At 45.1% G+C, this 15,896-nt stretch overlaps 1 protein-coding gene across 1 annotated transcript in view; it reads right to left on the bottom strand.

Annotated features, from left to right (window-relative positions):
• Positions 1-425: 425 nt before the first annotated feature.
• Positions 426-15,896, bottom strand: part of adamts10 (ADAM metallopeptidase with thrombospondin type 1 motif, 10) — a 147,560-nt gene continuing 132,089 nt past the window's right edge. Inside the window, exons 20-24 of the mRNA XM_078198785.1 lie at positions 11,259-11,388; positions 8,288-8,492; positions 6,551-6,727; positions 3,233-3,389; positions 426-583 (exon numbers count right to left, since the gene is read on the bottom strand). Coding sequence (XP_078054911.1) covers positions 474-583; positions 3,233-3,389; positions 6,551-6,727; positions 8,288-8,492; positions 11,259-11,388 — 779 coding nt within the window. The 3' untranslated portion in view covers positions 426-473. The remainder of the gene's footprint in view (positions 584-3,232; positions 3,390-6,550; positions 6,728-8,287; positions 8,493-11,258; positions 11,389-15,896) is intronic.

The following is a 15,896-nucleotide window of genomic DNA, read 5'->3' as shown; positions in this document are numbered from 1 at the left end:
TAACAGCTAAGCAGCACTTTCATAATATAGCTACGCTGTCATCCATAATACTGGGGGATCAGCTCTTGTTTGGATGATGGAACTGTTTTAAAAGAAAAACCTTACAAATTCACAAAAGGAACTGGACAATAGCATCGCTTGTAGTTTTGAGCATTAATAATGTATTGTGGTGCTGTCTGCAGCCAAGATTTGATGTTTAAGGTTGATGGATCCATGAATTCAGCGACATAGAGAAATCATGGTCACTGCTGGTTGTGTTAAGACAAATCAATGAGACGACTGTTGTAGGTCAGACTTGCCGTGTTACAGGTGGAGTTTGTTGGCTCGTGTTAATTAGCTGGTTAACATCGTATTTTTTCTCCCCCACCTCCTAAGTCCTTTACTTTTTAGCGATTACACCGCACCGACATTTGGTCCACATTGCAGTCCGCTCCGTTAAAAACATTGTGCTCATCTAAAGCTGTTCCCGAAGATCAATGTCCTTGGCAAGTTTTACAACACATCTGTCTGAAGTAGGGCCGACTGCAGAATTTAAACTTTAGCACCAGTGGGCAGTAAGCCACTTTCTTCACATCCCTGCATTCTGTGAGAGGAAACCAAACCATAATCAAACTCTTGGCTACAAGACATAATTCGATCAACAGTGTTGAGAAAGAGCAGAGGGAATATTCTATTAATGCCCTAATATTTTCTTTGATGAAGCACACGGTTGCTGCAAACACCATTTGTCAAAACCTCGTCAACTTTTATAAAGATTTGATTTTACGCAACAGCATACATTTCACCAAAACCTTTCCTTGATAGAATCCTACAGGGCAGAAAGAGACCATTTGGTCCATCCAGCCTGTGATGACAACAATCCCACCCAGGCCCTATCTCCGCAACCCTACACATTTATCCTGCTAATCTCGCTGACACTAAGGGGCAATTTAGCATGGCCAATCAACCCAACCCACACATTGTTTAGCATGTGGGAGGAAACCAGAATGCCCGGAGGAAACCCACGCAGACACTGGGAGAACATGCAAACTCCACACAGTCACCCACGGTTATCATCTGATGGAGGCAGCCACGCAAAAAGATAGGGAGATACTGCACAAGTAAATGTGGCATCAACTTCTGTGAAGAAATCTAAACTACCTGAGACAATGGAAATCTACAAGCTACCATTGCGGGGTCAAGAGAGCACTTGGTCCTATCATCAACAAAAAATAAAGTTAAAGTTTATTAGTCATAATTAGGATTACATTCACACTGCAATGAAGTTACTGTGAACATAGTCTCCCTGAAGCCAGAGGATGGTGAAGTACCCACCAATAGAAGCAAACAGATGTCCTGTTAAGCTGAACAGGATTGAGCTGTCCTCTCATGTGACAAACATCTCCAAGTCATCACTCTCCTGCAACTTCCTGTCATGGGTGAGTTAGATGAGCCCTTTGCTTGAGCTCAAGAAGGCCATAGACTGCATAGCAAACAGAAAGACACCCAGCAAGGATGGAATCCCAGCCAAACTGCTCTGTGTGTAAATCACATCTATTGCCACATCTTTTATGATCTTCCCCATCTCTCCTGGGAAGTAGATTCCGTTAGCAGGTGATGCACGATGCAAAAGTTGTCGTGCTATACAATAACAAAGGCGACTGAGGAGAGTGCAACAACTACATGGGCAACCCATTCCTTCATGTCGTGGGAAAGGCCTATGCTGGGGTCATACTTAAATGGTTCGAACCACTTTCAGACCAAGTATATCCAGCAGCATAGTGAGGTTTTCGTGCCAGAAAGTCTACTGTGGATATGATCTCACATGCCAGCTATAAGAGTATAAGTGTAGCAAACAGGGAATACCTGTTTACCTTTCTTTTGTAGATCTCACAGAGATATTCAACACTGACTACAGAGCAGGACTCTACAAGATTTTGGGAACATTGACTATCCAGAAAAGCTCCTCAGTCTCAGCCTTCATCCATCCATGACAACGTGCACTGCACTGAACAGTTTGGCAGAGTGAAGAATGGAGTGAAACAGGGATATGCTGTCCTCCTTTTCACGTTCCTGACCTTTGCCTTTCCTGCAGATACAGAAGGGCCTAGATTTTCAACCCTGGGTTAGGTTAGCTGCATCAGAAGTTGCCTGGCTTGGCAAACCTGATCTTTAAAAATGTTCGCTTGCCAGTCATCTTTTCGGTCAGGGTCGGGGTGGGGCAGGGGCGCTAACTGAAAAAGGAGTTGTGATGGGTGACCCCAAAATGAATACACAGGCTGCCAGGTGCAAAGGTAGGCTGCATGAACATCCTGCCTCTGTGCCCTGGCGCTGTGCTTAAATAAATAAAACATAATAAAATGAGCAATATTCCTCCAGCCTTCACCCCACACACTCCCTATGCTCCATCCATGCCACCCATGCCAATTCATGCCCTCTAACCACTCCCATTACCCCATATCAACTTAGTGCCTCTCTACCTATCCCATTGCCTAATACCCGCTATGCTGACTTAGTGCCAACTCATGTCAACTCAGCATCCCCATTCTTTGCTCTTACTCCCTTCATGCCAAATCACCTAGTTTTCTTGGACAGTTCTTTTGACAGCTTTTAAACTTCTTGGAAAGCTTTGACAGGTTTGACAGCTGGACAACCTCTTACATTTCCTTGACAGCTGGACAGTTCCATGACAGCTAGACAGTTGTCTGACAGAGTGACTGTTTCTTGAGCTGGGCAGTTTATTAAGCTGGACAGATCCTTGAGCTGGTCAGATCTTTGAGAAATGAACAGTTCCTTGACAGTTCCAATGATTTTGTGTGTAAAAGCGCATAATCGTGTTTACTTTTAATAATCCCAAATAGTGCTTTACCCCTCACTACACCACTCTGCTTCTATAACCTCACTTTTTTCTTTTAAGATCTTTCCCTCAAGCCTAAACCTACCTCTTTGACCGAGCTTTTGGTCAGTTGACCTAATACTTCCTTACATGGCCCAGTGTCATACTATATTTGTCATACTATATTTCTCCTATGAAGTGCCTAAAATTGGAACATTTAATTATATGAAAGTTGCGATATAGATACAAGTGGTTGTTGTTATTTCCAGCATTTTCTGCCTTTGTTACAGCCCTAGGTGATCATCTAAGAAATAAATACATTGTCTCTGAAGAATATTTCATTTAAACTTTCTTGAACAATCGTTACAAGGATAAAACTAGAGGCATGTAACTGGATGAAAAGGTACAGTCTTTTACCTTCTGGATTCTCCGTGGGAAGAGCTTCACATCTGCTCTCACACTGCTGCATGGCTGCAGGCCTAAGGGACTCTGGACATTCCATGGATGGCTGACCGATGTATGTTAAGCACTGAACCATTCGCATCTGCTGACCCAGACCACACTGAACAGAACACTGAGGAAAGAAACACAGTTCAGATGTTATCATCAGCATGAAGTATTGCAAGATTGTTCAAAAACCAGGGAAAACCAGTGAATTGTCTTGAGCGCACGGTGGCACAGTGGTTAGCACTGCTGCCTCACAATGCCAGGAACCCAGGTTCGATTCCCGGCTTGAGTCCACACTCCTGTGTGGAGTCTGCATATTCTCTCCGTGTCTGTGTGGGTTTCCTCTGGGTGCTCTGGTTTCCTCCCAGAGTCCGAAAAATGTACAGGTTAGGTGCATTGGCCATGCTAAATTCTCTCTCAGTGTACCCGAACAGGCGCCGGAGTGTGGCGACTTGAGGATTTTCACAGTAACGTCATTGCAGTGTTAATCTAAGCCTACTTGTGACACTAATAAAATAAACTTTTTAAAAAGTGCACAGATGTGTCAACCTAGATAGGCTCTCAGTTTCTGAAGTTGAGCTTAGCTCCACAATCTTGTACTCTGAGACGAATGTACTAAGCCAAGCTGATACCCCAGTGTAGTGTTGTTCTGTCACATTATGAAGAAGGTGGGGAGGTTAAAACCAGGAATAAACTGAAGAACGTTCCATAACCATGTTGAAATCTTTTTAACATGAGATATGTGCCACCTCTTGTTTAAAGTTTAAAAGATTGATTTCCTGTGCATGGATGCGGGAATTGTGATGGGAGCCAGGTGCTGTTGAAGAGTTAAGCTGATGTAACATGTATCAGGAGGAGAGGGGTTGTGGAACCAATACTGATCGGGTGAGCTACAAAGAAGGCCATGGCTGAGGACGCCCAAAGAGTTTTTTCAGGCTCTGGTGAAGAATCCTGCTTTTCCTGGCCCATTAGCAGAAGGAGGCGATGGCCTCGTCGTATTATCACCAAACAATTAATCCAGAAAGTTAACTAATGTTCTGGGTTCAAATCCCACCACAGCAGATGGTGGAATTTGAATTCAATAAAATATACCTGGAATTAAAAATGGATACAAAATTAGCTTGATGATAGAAGCCAGAGGGTGGTTGTAGAGGGTTGTTTTTCAAACTGGAGGCCTGTGACCAGCGGTGTGCCTCAGGGATCAGTGCTCGGTCCACTATTATTTGTCATTTATATTAATGATTTGGATGAGAATATGGGAGGCATGGTTAGCAAGTTTGCAGATGACACCAAGATTGGTGGCAGAGTGGACAGTGAAGAAAGTTATCTCGGATTGCAATGGGATCTTGATCAATTGGGCCAGTGGGCTGATGAATGGCAGATGGAGTTCAATTTAGATAAATGTGAGGTGATGCATTTTAGTAGATTGAACCAGGGCAGGACTTATTCAGTCAATGGTAGGGTGCTTGGGAGAGTTACAGAACAAAGAGATCTAGGAGTACATGCTCATAGCTCCTCGAAAGTGGAGTCACAGATTGGACAGAGTGGTGAAGAAGGCATTCGGCACGCTTGGTTTCATTGGTCAGAACACTGAATATGGGACTTGGGACGTCTTGTTGAAGTTATACAAGACATTGGTAAGGCCACACTTGGAATACTGTGTACAGTTCTGGTCACCCTATTATAGAAAGGATATTATTAAACTAGAAAGAATGCAGAAAGGATTTACTAGGATGCTACTGGGACTTGATGGTTTGAGTTATAAGGAGAGGCTGGATAGGCTGGGACTTTTTTCTCTGGAGCGTAGAAGGCTGACGGGTGATCTTATAGAGGTCTATAAAATAATGAGGGGCATAGATCAGCTAGACAGTCAATATCTTTTCCAAAGGTAGGGAAGTCTAAAACTAGAGGGCATAGGCTTCAGGTGAGAGAGGAGAAACACAAAAGGGTCCAGAGGGGCAATTTTTTCACAGAGGGTGGTGAGTGTCTGGAACAAGCTGCCAGAGGTAGTGGTAGAGTCTGGTACAATTTTGTCTTTTAAAAAGCATTTAGACAGTTACATGGGTAAGATGGGTATAGAGGGATATGGGCCAAATGCGGGCAATTGGGATTAGCTTCGGGGTTTAAAAAAAAGGGCGGCATGGTCAAGTTGGGCCAAAGGGCCTGTTTCCATGCAATAACCCTCTATGACTATGACTGATGACCATGAAACCACTGATGATTGTCGGAAAAACCAGCATGTTCACTAATGTCCCTTAGGGAAGGAAATCTGCTGTCCTTACTTGGTCTGGCCTACATGTGACTCCAGAGCCACAGCAATGTGGTTGATTCTCAACTGATGCAGCAGTGCTAATCACTGTGCTACCAACCCACCCCTTCACCCTTGATGCAGCCTCCCTGCACCCTTCTCCCCAAACTCCTTCCCTCCACCTTGTCTCCTGGGTCACTCCACATTCCGGGGATTCCAATACCTGTCCTTCCAACAGCAAACACAGTCTCCCCAGTGCCACTGCTGAGCACAAGAGCTGCCAGCCTCTGACTGGCTGACTGTTCTTGGTAGGTGAGACTCCCACCTCCAGGTCATTGATTCCACTGGAAGGCCCATTGCTGGCCTTGCCACTGCCTAATTGGCTTGCAGTTCAGCGGACCTTCTGAAAAGAGACAGTGCAAGTCTCTCGTTGGCTCTCTAGCCTGCAGATGAGACCCCTGATGTCTCAACAAGATTCCATTCTATATTTCTTTTCAGCCTGTGCGTACCCTGTTCACAGCTTATCAAGATATATTTCGAATAATGCCAGTGATATGCCTTTATTACCTCTCTAGTTGGGTTACTCCAAACACCCATCACTTTTTTTTACTTCAAAGAAAAACAGAACAGGAGCCTAGCTTTGTAGAAAATCTTTATAACTATTTTGTGTGTGCAATATTGGAATAGTTCCACAATTTACATTCTGAAGTAACTGTTCAACTTGAACCTGGAGTTGAATCTGGATGAACTCAAGGTCATGGACAAGTCAGGAGAGCATTGGACCAGTCAAATCTTGATTTCACCTCCAAGATTTTCTTCAACAGCCTGGAGAGCATGGGACCATGTGGGGCAAATTTTATTGTCCTGCCGCCATGGGAATTGGAGAGGGCGAGGGTCGGACCATGGAAAGATCCATTGCAGGATTTTCCGTTTTCGGGGTGTGCGAGGCCGAAACATTCCGTCCTATATATCTTCATTTTACTCACAATGTAACTTTACTTCACTGGATAGGACAACAAGGTATCTGATTAAATGTTTACCGGGCTCCATTCTCCTGGTACCCAGCGAGGGAGTGGACATCGCTGTGAAGTACATCGTATGCGGTTGGGAGGTTTGGATTCCGCAGGGCAACGGGAAGCTGGATAAGTCACGGTGAAATCACTGCTCTTGCAAAGTACAATGCGATGCCGATTACCGATTCCACAACTTGGTGTACACTGTTAAGAAAAAGGGAAGGGCATGCTAACATTTTGAAAGCTGGTACACGTTTCACCGTGATTCGTTTTATCGTAGAAGCGAAATGCTACCATTGAAAGAACAATAAACCTTGACATTTCTCTGCAGTGTTTTTGGAACACGATTTTTATTCACCGTGTGAATTTGCTTTGATCCAAAGTTTTAGGAAAGTGCATTTCACATCCTGTGGGCAGAGACATGTATCAGGAATAGAACAACTCAGGCACTTCCTTCAGCAGGGAAGGTGGGGAACTTGACATTGGAGTCCGGTTGTTGCTTTAAGTGGATGACCACAACTGGCACAAGATGAAGACAAAATCCATAAGTGGTGCAACTTCCTGTGGAGCTTGGGTTTCCAAAAGCAGTTAGCCACTTCGTTCGATCTCTATCGAATGCACTATTCTTGGAGGGTTGCAAGAGGTTGAAGGAGGTTCCTGAGATAGGAAGGGCCACAGCACTGGTGTGGTTCGAATATAGGATGACAATTGATAAGGCATTGGTGGACTGGGAGTGAATACAGATCTGCGAGCACAGTGATGACAAGTGAGTGGGGTACGGTGCAAGCTAGGATCCAAGCAGCAGAGTTCTGGATGAACTCAAGGTCATGGACAAGTCAGGAGAGCATTGGACCAGTCATAACTTGATTTCACCTCCAAGATTTTCTTCAACAGCCTGGAGAGCATATCAACAGAGCCCAGAAATGTATCTGCCTTGAATTCTGCTCATTTCTCAAATTTAGAACAGCAATTGCTAACAATTCTCCTCTAGAACACACACATTCTCAATTACACTAATATATATTTCTCTCAAGCGTGAGATCAAGCCCAAGTTGGGGTGCAATGCCTCACCTTGTCAGCTTGGATCTTGTTTGTTTCCCTTGTGGGGATCTTGAATTGGATTAAAATGGATTTTGAATTTGGTTTTTGAAGCAAACAAGGAATGGATTTGGTTTTGCCCGGTCCACTCTGAAAATTGGCTTTGTAATTTAAGGATGGAGTAAATAATTTTTAAAAAAATCTGATTTCTCACTTCACTGGTGATCTCTTCAGCCATTTTTCTATATTTTTTTAAAGCAGGTCAAAGACTGAACTATTTCCTATGATATACCTGCTCGCCCGTTTCCGCATTTACCCCATGGCATACCCTGACATTCATCTCCCTGCTGCGAATGTGCATAAAAGATGGAACCCGCAACTGGAGTGTACTCTACCTGGAGGCACTGTCCAGGTGTACACATTCAAACACTGGAGACAGAAACTGGAGGAAGAAACCACCGGTCTTCCCCAGCCACTCCCATCCTGTGCAATTTGGGGAGGCAAGGAAGCAATGGGGTGGGGGTTGGGCGAGGGGTAAGGAACACGGTGGTTCTGAGATCTACCTCAAACTGCAGGGTTTGCGTTACAGTTCCACTCCTTCCACTGACCTGAATCTCTACCCTAAAAGGAATAACTTACTTTGACTTACAATTGAGTTCTTTGACTACCAGTAAACAACTTCAGATCGATTGGACGCGTAATATCCTATCACGAAGCAGACATTACCTCAGACCAATCGAGAGGCACCCATTCAGGTGGACAGGTGTGGTTACTGCAGCTTTCCTTTATCAAGGGGCGTTCACTGATGCAGTAACTGTCGTCCAGGACCTTTTGCTCAGACGCAGTGACTTTCTGGACACACATGACATCCCGAGTGCGAAGTCCACCATTGCAGGTCCGACTACACTCGGTCCATTCACCTACAATCCAGCTGAGGAGGTAGAAAACATTAAATGACTTGGTGTTTATGCACAAACCCAGATAAGAGAGGACAAATGACCCAAGTGACGGTGCACTCTCCAGAAATCCGACATCAGTGTTATGCGGCTTTGCTGATTGCCTGGTTCTTCTGGAGACAGCCCAGTGACCAATGCACTTTGTGTATTCGCTTCTGAAACCTGTACCCACTGTAAAGCCAGAGTTATCGGAATGCTGAGAATATAAGCCCTGATACTAGCCACGAGTGGGAGTTGGAATGTTCACTGACAAGGCAAACACCAAACATCCCAATTTTAACTAAGTGTGCATCTGTTCCTGCTCTTGGTGGGCCCAACAATTAAGACCCAAGATTTTCTAACATCACATTGAAGTAACGTTTATTTATTTGTCATAAGTAGGCTTACATTAACACTGCAATGAAGTTACTGTGAAAATCTCCTAGTCATCACACTCCGGCACCTGTTCGGGTACACTGAGGGAGAATTTAGCACGACCAATGTACCTAACCAGCATGTCTTTGGACTGTGGGAGGAAACCAGAGCACCCGGAGGAAACCCACACAGACACGGGAAGAACGTGCAGACTCCGCACAGACAGTGACCCAAGCCGGGAATTGAACCCGGACCCTGCAGCTGTGAGGCGACAGTGCTAACCACTGTGCCACCGTGTTGCCCCATGCCATTGAAGGCCTTGGCTTGGAAGAGGTGTTGTGGGCCTCACCTGCATGGCCGCCAGCTAGGTGCTTCACCAATACCGGTGAGAAGCAGTAGCTGGTGGACGATCAGACCGGAAATTTGGGTAATAAATACCCTCGCCAGCTGGCACCAAAGCAATGGCCACAGATTGATAGGACACGTAATGAGGAAGAGGTTTTCAGAGGCTCTCATTCTGGGGCAGGGGTGAAAGGAGGGAAAAGGAGGCCAACACTGTCCTTTGGAACAAAATTTGTCCTTCAAATGAAAGAGGGTTAAGTTGAATAGACGATGAAAATGGGTGCAGGGATTGTGATGCAATATGAACCGGGGCCTGTTGCTGTGGATGCAGGCAGAACGTCAACATTGTGCTACATGCTAATTAACATGGCTGTCATGTGCAGCCGGTGATAACTGTGCTGGTGAATAACTGCGTGTTTCAGTAGGGGGTCTACCATTGTGAGAGGGTAGCTTCAGTCACAACGAGCCTGCACTCCTCCTTAAAGCCAGCTTTCACCTCCTGAAGAAGAGCACTGTCCGTCAGCAGCTGATGGAAACCATTGTGCAACTGGTTCTGATCTGGGAAGCACAGGAGAATGGCACAACTTGAGAGAGTGTGTAGGTCCAAGGGTCGAATTTTCTCTCTGGGATGAGAGGCCTTTTAGCTCAGAAGGCTGTAGTTGAAGGTAAGAAGCCGAGAGGGCACTTCAACACGGGGGTGCCTCCTCACCAATTTCTTTTGAAACTTGAAATAAGAACCAGACTCAGCTTCCATGCCACAACTGAGTGCAGCCAGGCAGGCACAGAGGGCTTGCCCGGAGTACTGGTCCGTCAACCTGCCAGCGGATGCCCATCTCCAAACAGTTATACTGTCACATCAGGAAACTAGAAACTGATTGGAAAATTCCATTCAGCCTCCTTCAAGTGCACTTTACCAAGCTGTTAATGAGCTTAACTGACTACTCGCCATGGATGGGGGCTGGCATCTCTGCCGGCCACGACACACCTTGGCAAAAATGGCTAATGCCAGTAATTGGCACAGGAAACCAACATGTTGGCCGGTGCTGGTATTTTCAGGCTCCTCAAAACCCCATCCCCATGACTTACGCTATTATTAAGTTTGCATCTGTTCCTGCTCCTGGTGGGTCCAACAGTTAAGGCTCAAGAGTTGCTAACATTACATTGAAAGCCTTGTTTGGAAAGGGTATTGAAGAGAAGAGATGTGCTCTATCCATAGGGTGCTAGGAGGCCCTCCAGATAAACACTCAGAGGACAGTGGGCAGCACATTCCAGCTCATGAAAACTTGCAGCATAATTGGACGAACCTTTCCATGGTCCGCCCCTCACCCACTCCGATTCCCATGACCATTGTCTCTGAATCAATTGGTTGAAAGAAAATTCAAGTTGGAAAAAAAAGTACATTCAAGCTTTGAAAGGGCCACCCGGTAGTACAAAACAGTGACAAAAGTGATTGCACAAAGAGTGGCACGGTGGTTAGCACTGCTGTCTCACAGCGCCAGGGACCTGGGTTCGATTCCCGGCTTGGGTCACTGTCTGTGCGGAGTCTTCACGTTCTCCCCGTGTTTGCATGGGTTTCCTCCGGGTGCTCCGGTTTCCTCCCACAGTCCGAAAGTTGTGTTAGTTAGGTGCATTGGCCATGCTAAATTCTCCCTCAGTGTACCCGAACAGGTGCCGGAGTGTGGCGACTAGGGAATTTTCACAGTAACGTCATTGCGGTGTTAATGTAAGCCTACTTGTGACACTAATAAATAAACTTTCAAATGGCACTGGATTTTATGACCACATTTTACTTGGTGACTCAACCTCAGAAGATTTATTGTTGCTCAATGAGCACCAGCTCTGACGAAAGGTCATCCAGACTCAAAACTTTGGCTCTACTCTCTCTCCATGGATGCTGTCAGACCCGCTGAGACCAGCATTTTTTGTTTTTGTGTGAGCTCTGGCTTCGGTCAGAGGAAATTCTTTCAGCTCCGTTGAGCTTGTGATGGTGTGATATAAGGAGTAAGCTAAATTCTAAGAGTTGACCCAGTTCTTGTGTTACTTACACTGATGTACACGGCTCAGTGTTGCAAGCACGTTGTTTCTCTGGAAGCTTGTTTTCACGATTACAGTAATGGGCAGAAACAACAGAATTATCATCCAGTTTCTTGCACACAACAGATTGTGCCTGTATACCTAGATAGAAATGAGAAAATTTGGGAATCAGTAACTTGAATAATACATTATCGGAACTGGAGATCAGTACCGGTCATTAGTTATCGCATTTTCTAAGCAATCTTATCACTCTGATCCTGAAGTTAATCTGAAGAATAAAGAACTAATGGAAACACGAAAAACTCAATTATTTAGATTGTGTGAGCTTCACACATGAGTGCCCCCCCCCCTCTACACCCACCTCCTCCTTCCCCACAAGTACTGGGGCAAAACCTCCCCCACAATCACCAGGCCAACATCCTCTCACGGATATGGGGAACACTCTCCGTACAAACACTGGGGAGACCCCCCCCCCCCCACATATAAAGAGAACCCCCCTCCCTCCCCCCAAAGGGGTTCCCTGGTGGGTCCTCTCCTGGCACTACCCTCTGGCAGGCTTGCACGGCCAGGTTGGTGCTGTGAGAGGGCATTATCAGGGGGGACAATGCCAGGGGGCACTGCAATAGGGCCATACCCTGTATGTCCCACAGTGCCCCCCCGTGCCCTTGACTGCTTCACATTTTTAAATACCTAAGGGAGAAATTCTTTATCTGGAGGAACATACAGCAGGGCAGCCCTTTAAACATGTTAATTTATTAAACTGAATCGTTACATCACCAGTGAGGGATGGGGGAAAAGTTAAAGCTAAGGTTTATTTATTACTCACGTGTAGGCTCACATTAACACTGCAATGAAATTACTGTGAAAATCCCCAGGCCGCCACACTCTGGTGCCTATTCGGGTACACTGAGGGAGAATCTAGCTTGGCCAATCCACCTGACCAGCACATCTTTGGACTGTGGGACGAAACCAGAGCACCCGGAGGAAACCCACACAGACATGGGGTGAATGTGCAAACTCCACACAGACAGTGACTCAAGCCGGGAATCGAACCCGGGTCCCTGGCGCTGTGAGGCAGCAGCGCCACCATGCCACCCAGAAAATTAGAGACCAGTATCTCGCCGCCAGGATTCTCCCGCAAGATTTCCTGCCAATGTTGCCATTTTTGGCCATGACAAACACCAGAATAAATTCCCCCGAATAGGGGAATTTTTCAATCTGACGGCTTTGTTGTGTGTTTGTCGGATGGATGGGCGGGGAAGGGAAGGGGATAAAGAGTGTTGCAAACTCCTGCGTGTCTGTGCAGGAATCACACAGCCTACATGAGGATCACTGTCCGCTTCTACTCGTGACATGAGGACTGTAATAAGGCTTCAAAACTCCTATTAACTCAGTAGAACTGCAATCTCCCCAAGCGTCATCCAGAAATGGTCAGGCCAGAAGTAGGTTCACCTCACAGACCCTTGTACGTTATAAACAGAATGCCTGCAATGCTAGTCAACCAGGTAAAAGGGCTGACTTTTCAGCATCCAGTGAATCAACTCATTTTAGCTGGCTGAATATACCTGTCCACACTGTGTGGGATATATAACTAGCTCCAATACGTTACATAAAATAAAAGCACATCTTCTGATCTACTAAGAGCAAGGCTGTGGGAGATAGCAACATAGGACTTAGTAACAGGAATAGGCCCTTCAGCCTTCCGCACCTACTCCACCATTCAACAAGGACATGGATGACCTGTGGTCTCAACATCCACCTTCATATCTGCCACCCTCAACTCTTGATTCTCTTGTCTATCTGCCTAACTCTGCCTTGAACAGATTCAATGACCCAGCCTTCACTGTTTTCTGAGGAAGAGAATTCCACTGACTAACGACAGTCTTAAGGAAGGATGTAAATGCATTCCAGATGGTTCAGAGGAGGTTTACTAGATTGATATCTGGAATGAATGATTTGATTTGACTTGATTTGATTTATTGTCACGTGTATTGGTATAGAGTGAAAAGTATTGTTTCTTGCACGCTATACAGACAAAACATACCATTCACAGAGAAGGAAAGGAGAGAGTGCAGAACGTAGTGTTACAGTCATAGCTAGGGTATAGAGAAAGATCAACTTAACGCGAGGTAGGTCCATTCAAAAGTTTGATGGCAGCAGGGAAGAAGCTGTTTTTGAGTCGGTTGGTGTGTGATCTCAGACTTTAGAATCTTTTTCCCGATGGAATTTTGTCGGACAGAGCAGGAGCCAAGCTGTACCAAGCTGTGATACAATCAGAAAGATGCTTTCTATGGTGCATCTGTAGAAGTTAGTGAAAGTTGTAGCAGACATGCCAAATTTCCTTAGTATCCTGAGAAAGTAGAGGCATTAGTGGGCTTTCTTAACTATAGCGTCCGCATGGAGGGACCAGGTGAGGTTGTTGGTGATCTGGACACCTAAAAACTTGAAGCTCTCGACCATTTCTACTTCGTCCCCTCGAGTGGGTTGTCTTCTGAGGAAAGGTTAGACAGGCTGTGCTTGTTTCTCCTGGAGTTTAGAAGAGTGAGGGGTGACTTGCTTGAAGCATGTAAGCTCCTGAACAGTCTCGGCAAGGTGGACGTGGAAAGGATGTTTCCTCTTGTGGATGAGTCCAGAACTCGGGCTCGCTGTTTTAAAATGAGGGATCGCCCTTTGGGACAGAGATGAGGAGAATTTTTTTCTCTGAGGGTTGTGACACTTTGGAATTCTCTGCCACAGAAGGCAGTAGAGGTGGGGTCATTGAATATTTTAAGGTGGAGGTAGATAGACTCTTGTTAGGCAAGGGAATCAAAGATTTTCGGGGGGTAGATGGGGATGTAGAATTCAAAACACAAACAGATTCTCATTGAATGGCGGAGCATGTTCAAAGGGCCGAATGGCCTACTTCTGCTCCTATTTCACACATTCACATGTTGAAGAGAAGTCTCACAGAGACTAATAAAATTCTAACAGGGCTAGACAGGGTAGATGCAGGGAGGATGTTCCCGATGTGAGAGTGTCCAGAACTAGGGGTCACGTCTGAGGATTCGGGGTAGACCATTTAGGACGGAGATGAGGAGACATTTCATCACCCAAAGAGTGGTGAGCCTGTGGAATTCATTTCCTCAGGAAGTAGTTGATGCCAAAACATTGAATGTGTTCAAGAGGTGGCTGGATATAGCACTTGGGGCGAATGGGATCAAAGGTTATGGGGAGGAAGCAGGATCAGTCTATTGAGTTGGACGATCAGCCATGCTCGTAATGAATGGCAGAGCAGGCTCGAAGGGCCAAATGGCCTCCTCCTGCTCCTATCTTCTATGTTTCTATTTCTCCTCATCTTAGACACAGGAGGGAGGTCTCTTATTCTTAAACTGTGTCTCTGAGATTTGCCAGTCAATAATATATTAATATAAGCATGGCAAGTCACTATAAACACTTCCCCTGAGTTTTCCCTTGTTAATTGTGCCCACAACCATCCGCTACATTTGCAATTGCCTGAGATACCTCTGAGCGGTTCTCTGGTAGGCTTTCCCAATGCAGAGACTAATCTGCCATCTATTCAGTCACAAAGGTCTGTAATGGCGAACATCACTTGTAAAAGCACAAACTGGCCACAGGGTGCTTTTTTGTTTCCAACAAATTACTCAAAATGTGTTTCTGAAAATGTTTAACCTAAAAATGTTTGGATTTGCTTCTTTTCTTTTCGCTCAGTGGCTGAAATTTCTGGTGTCCAAAATAAGTATTTAAACAAATTAAATACTTTTCGGAAATTTTTTTTCAAAACATGATTAAACTTATGAATTGAATTATCACTATATTGTTTAATATCTCTACTGATGTTTTACTCAAAAGAATTAGCCTTCTTCAGAGTGTATATTTTTTCCAGAGTTGTGGAGCTCTGAGCTGAATTGGTTGTTACCTAATTTTCAGCAATGTGTCAATATCGTTCATTTATCTGAATGGTGTAATATTTTTCTTCAACTTCTACCAGTTTTTACCCAGTTGTTTTCCAAAGCTATTTGAAGAAGGGCACAGTGGTTAGCACTGCTGCCTCACAGCGCAAGAGACCCGGGTTCGATTTCGGCCTTGGGTTATTGTCTCTATGGAGTTTGCACTCGTGTCTGCGTGGGTTTCCTCCGGGTGCTCCGGTTTCCTCCCACAGTCCAGAGATATGTGGGTCAGCTTGATTAGCCATGATAAATTGCCCCTTCGTGTCAGGAGATTAACAGGGTAAATATATGGGGTTACGGGGCTAGGGCTTGGATGGGATTGTTGTCAGTGCAGACTCGATGGGTCAAATGGCCTCTTTCTGCACTGTAGGGGTTCTATGATCCTAAGACACATTTCAAGCTGTTCAGCCAAAAGACCACATGGCCTAGAATATCCAAGGAAATTTATACCATTCTTTGAAAAAGACACCAGTTAAATTATAAACCAACTAAGCATCTTGCCTATGATTTTTTGCTGGTCAGAAAAGCTATCTCTCCGAATCCCTTACACTGTATGAAGCAATGATTCTAATTCCTAACACCTATTTGTTGTCACAAAAATTGCGAATTTGTATTTGTTGACATGAATGGGCTTACTGCATGAGAGAACCAAGAGTGAATGGTACAATAAAATTAAATGTGTAATGTGGTATATGAATTTCA

Source organism: Mustelus asterias, chromosome 26 (genome assembly GCF_964213995.1).
Source record: "Mustelus asterias chromosome 26, sMusAst1.hap1.1, whole genome shotgun sequence".
NCBI lineage: Eukaryota > Metazoa > Chordata > Chondrichthyes > Carcharhiniformes > Triakidae > Mustelus > Mustelus asterias.
The sequence above is the reverse complement of the archived record's forward strand: the minus strand, read 5'-3'. Positions and strand labels throughout refer to the sequence as shown.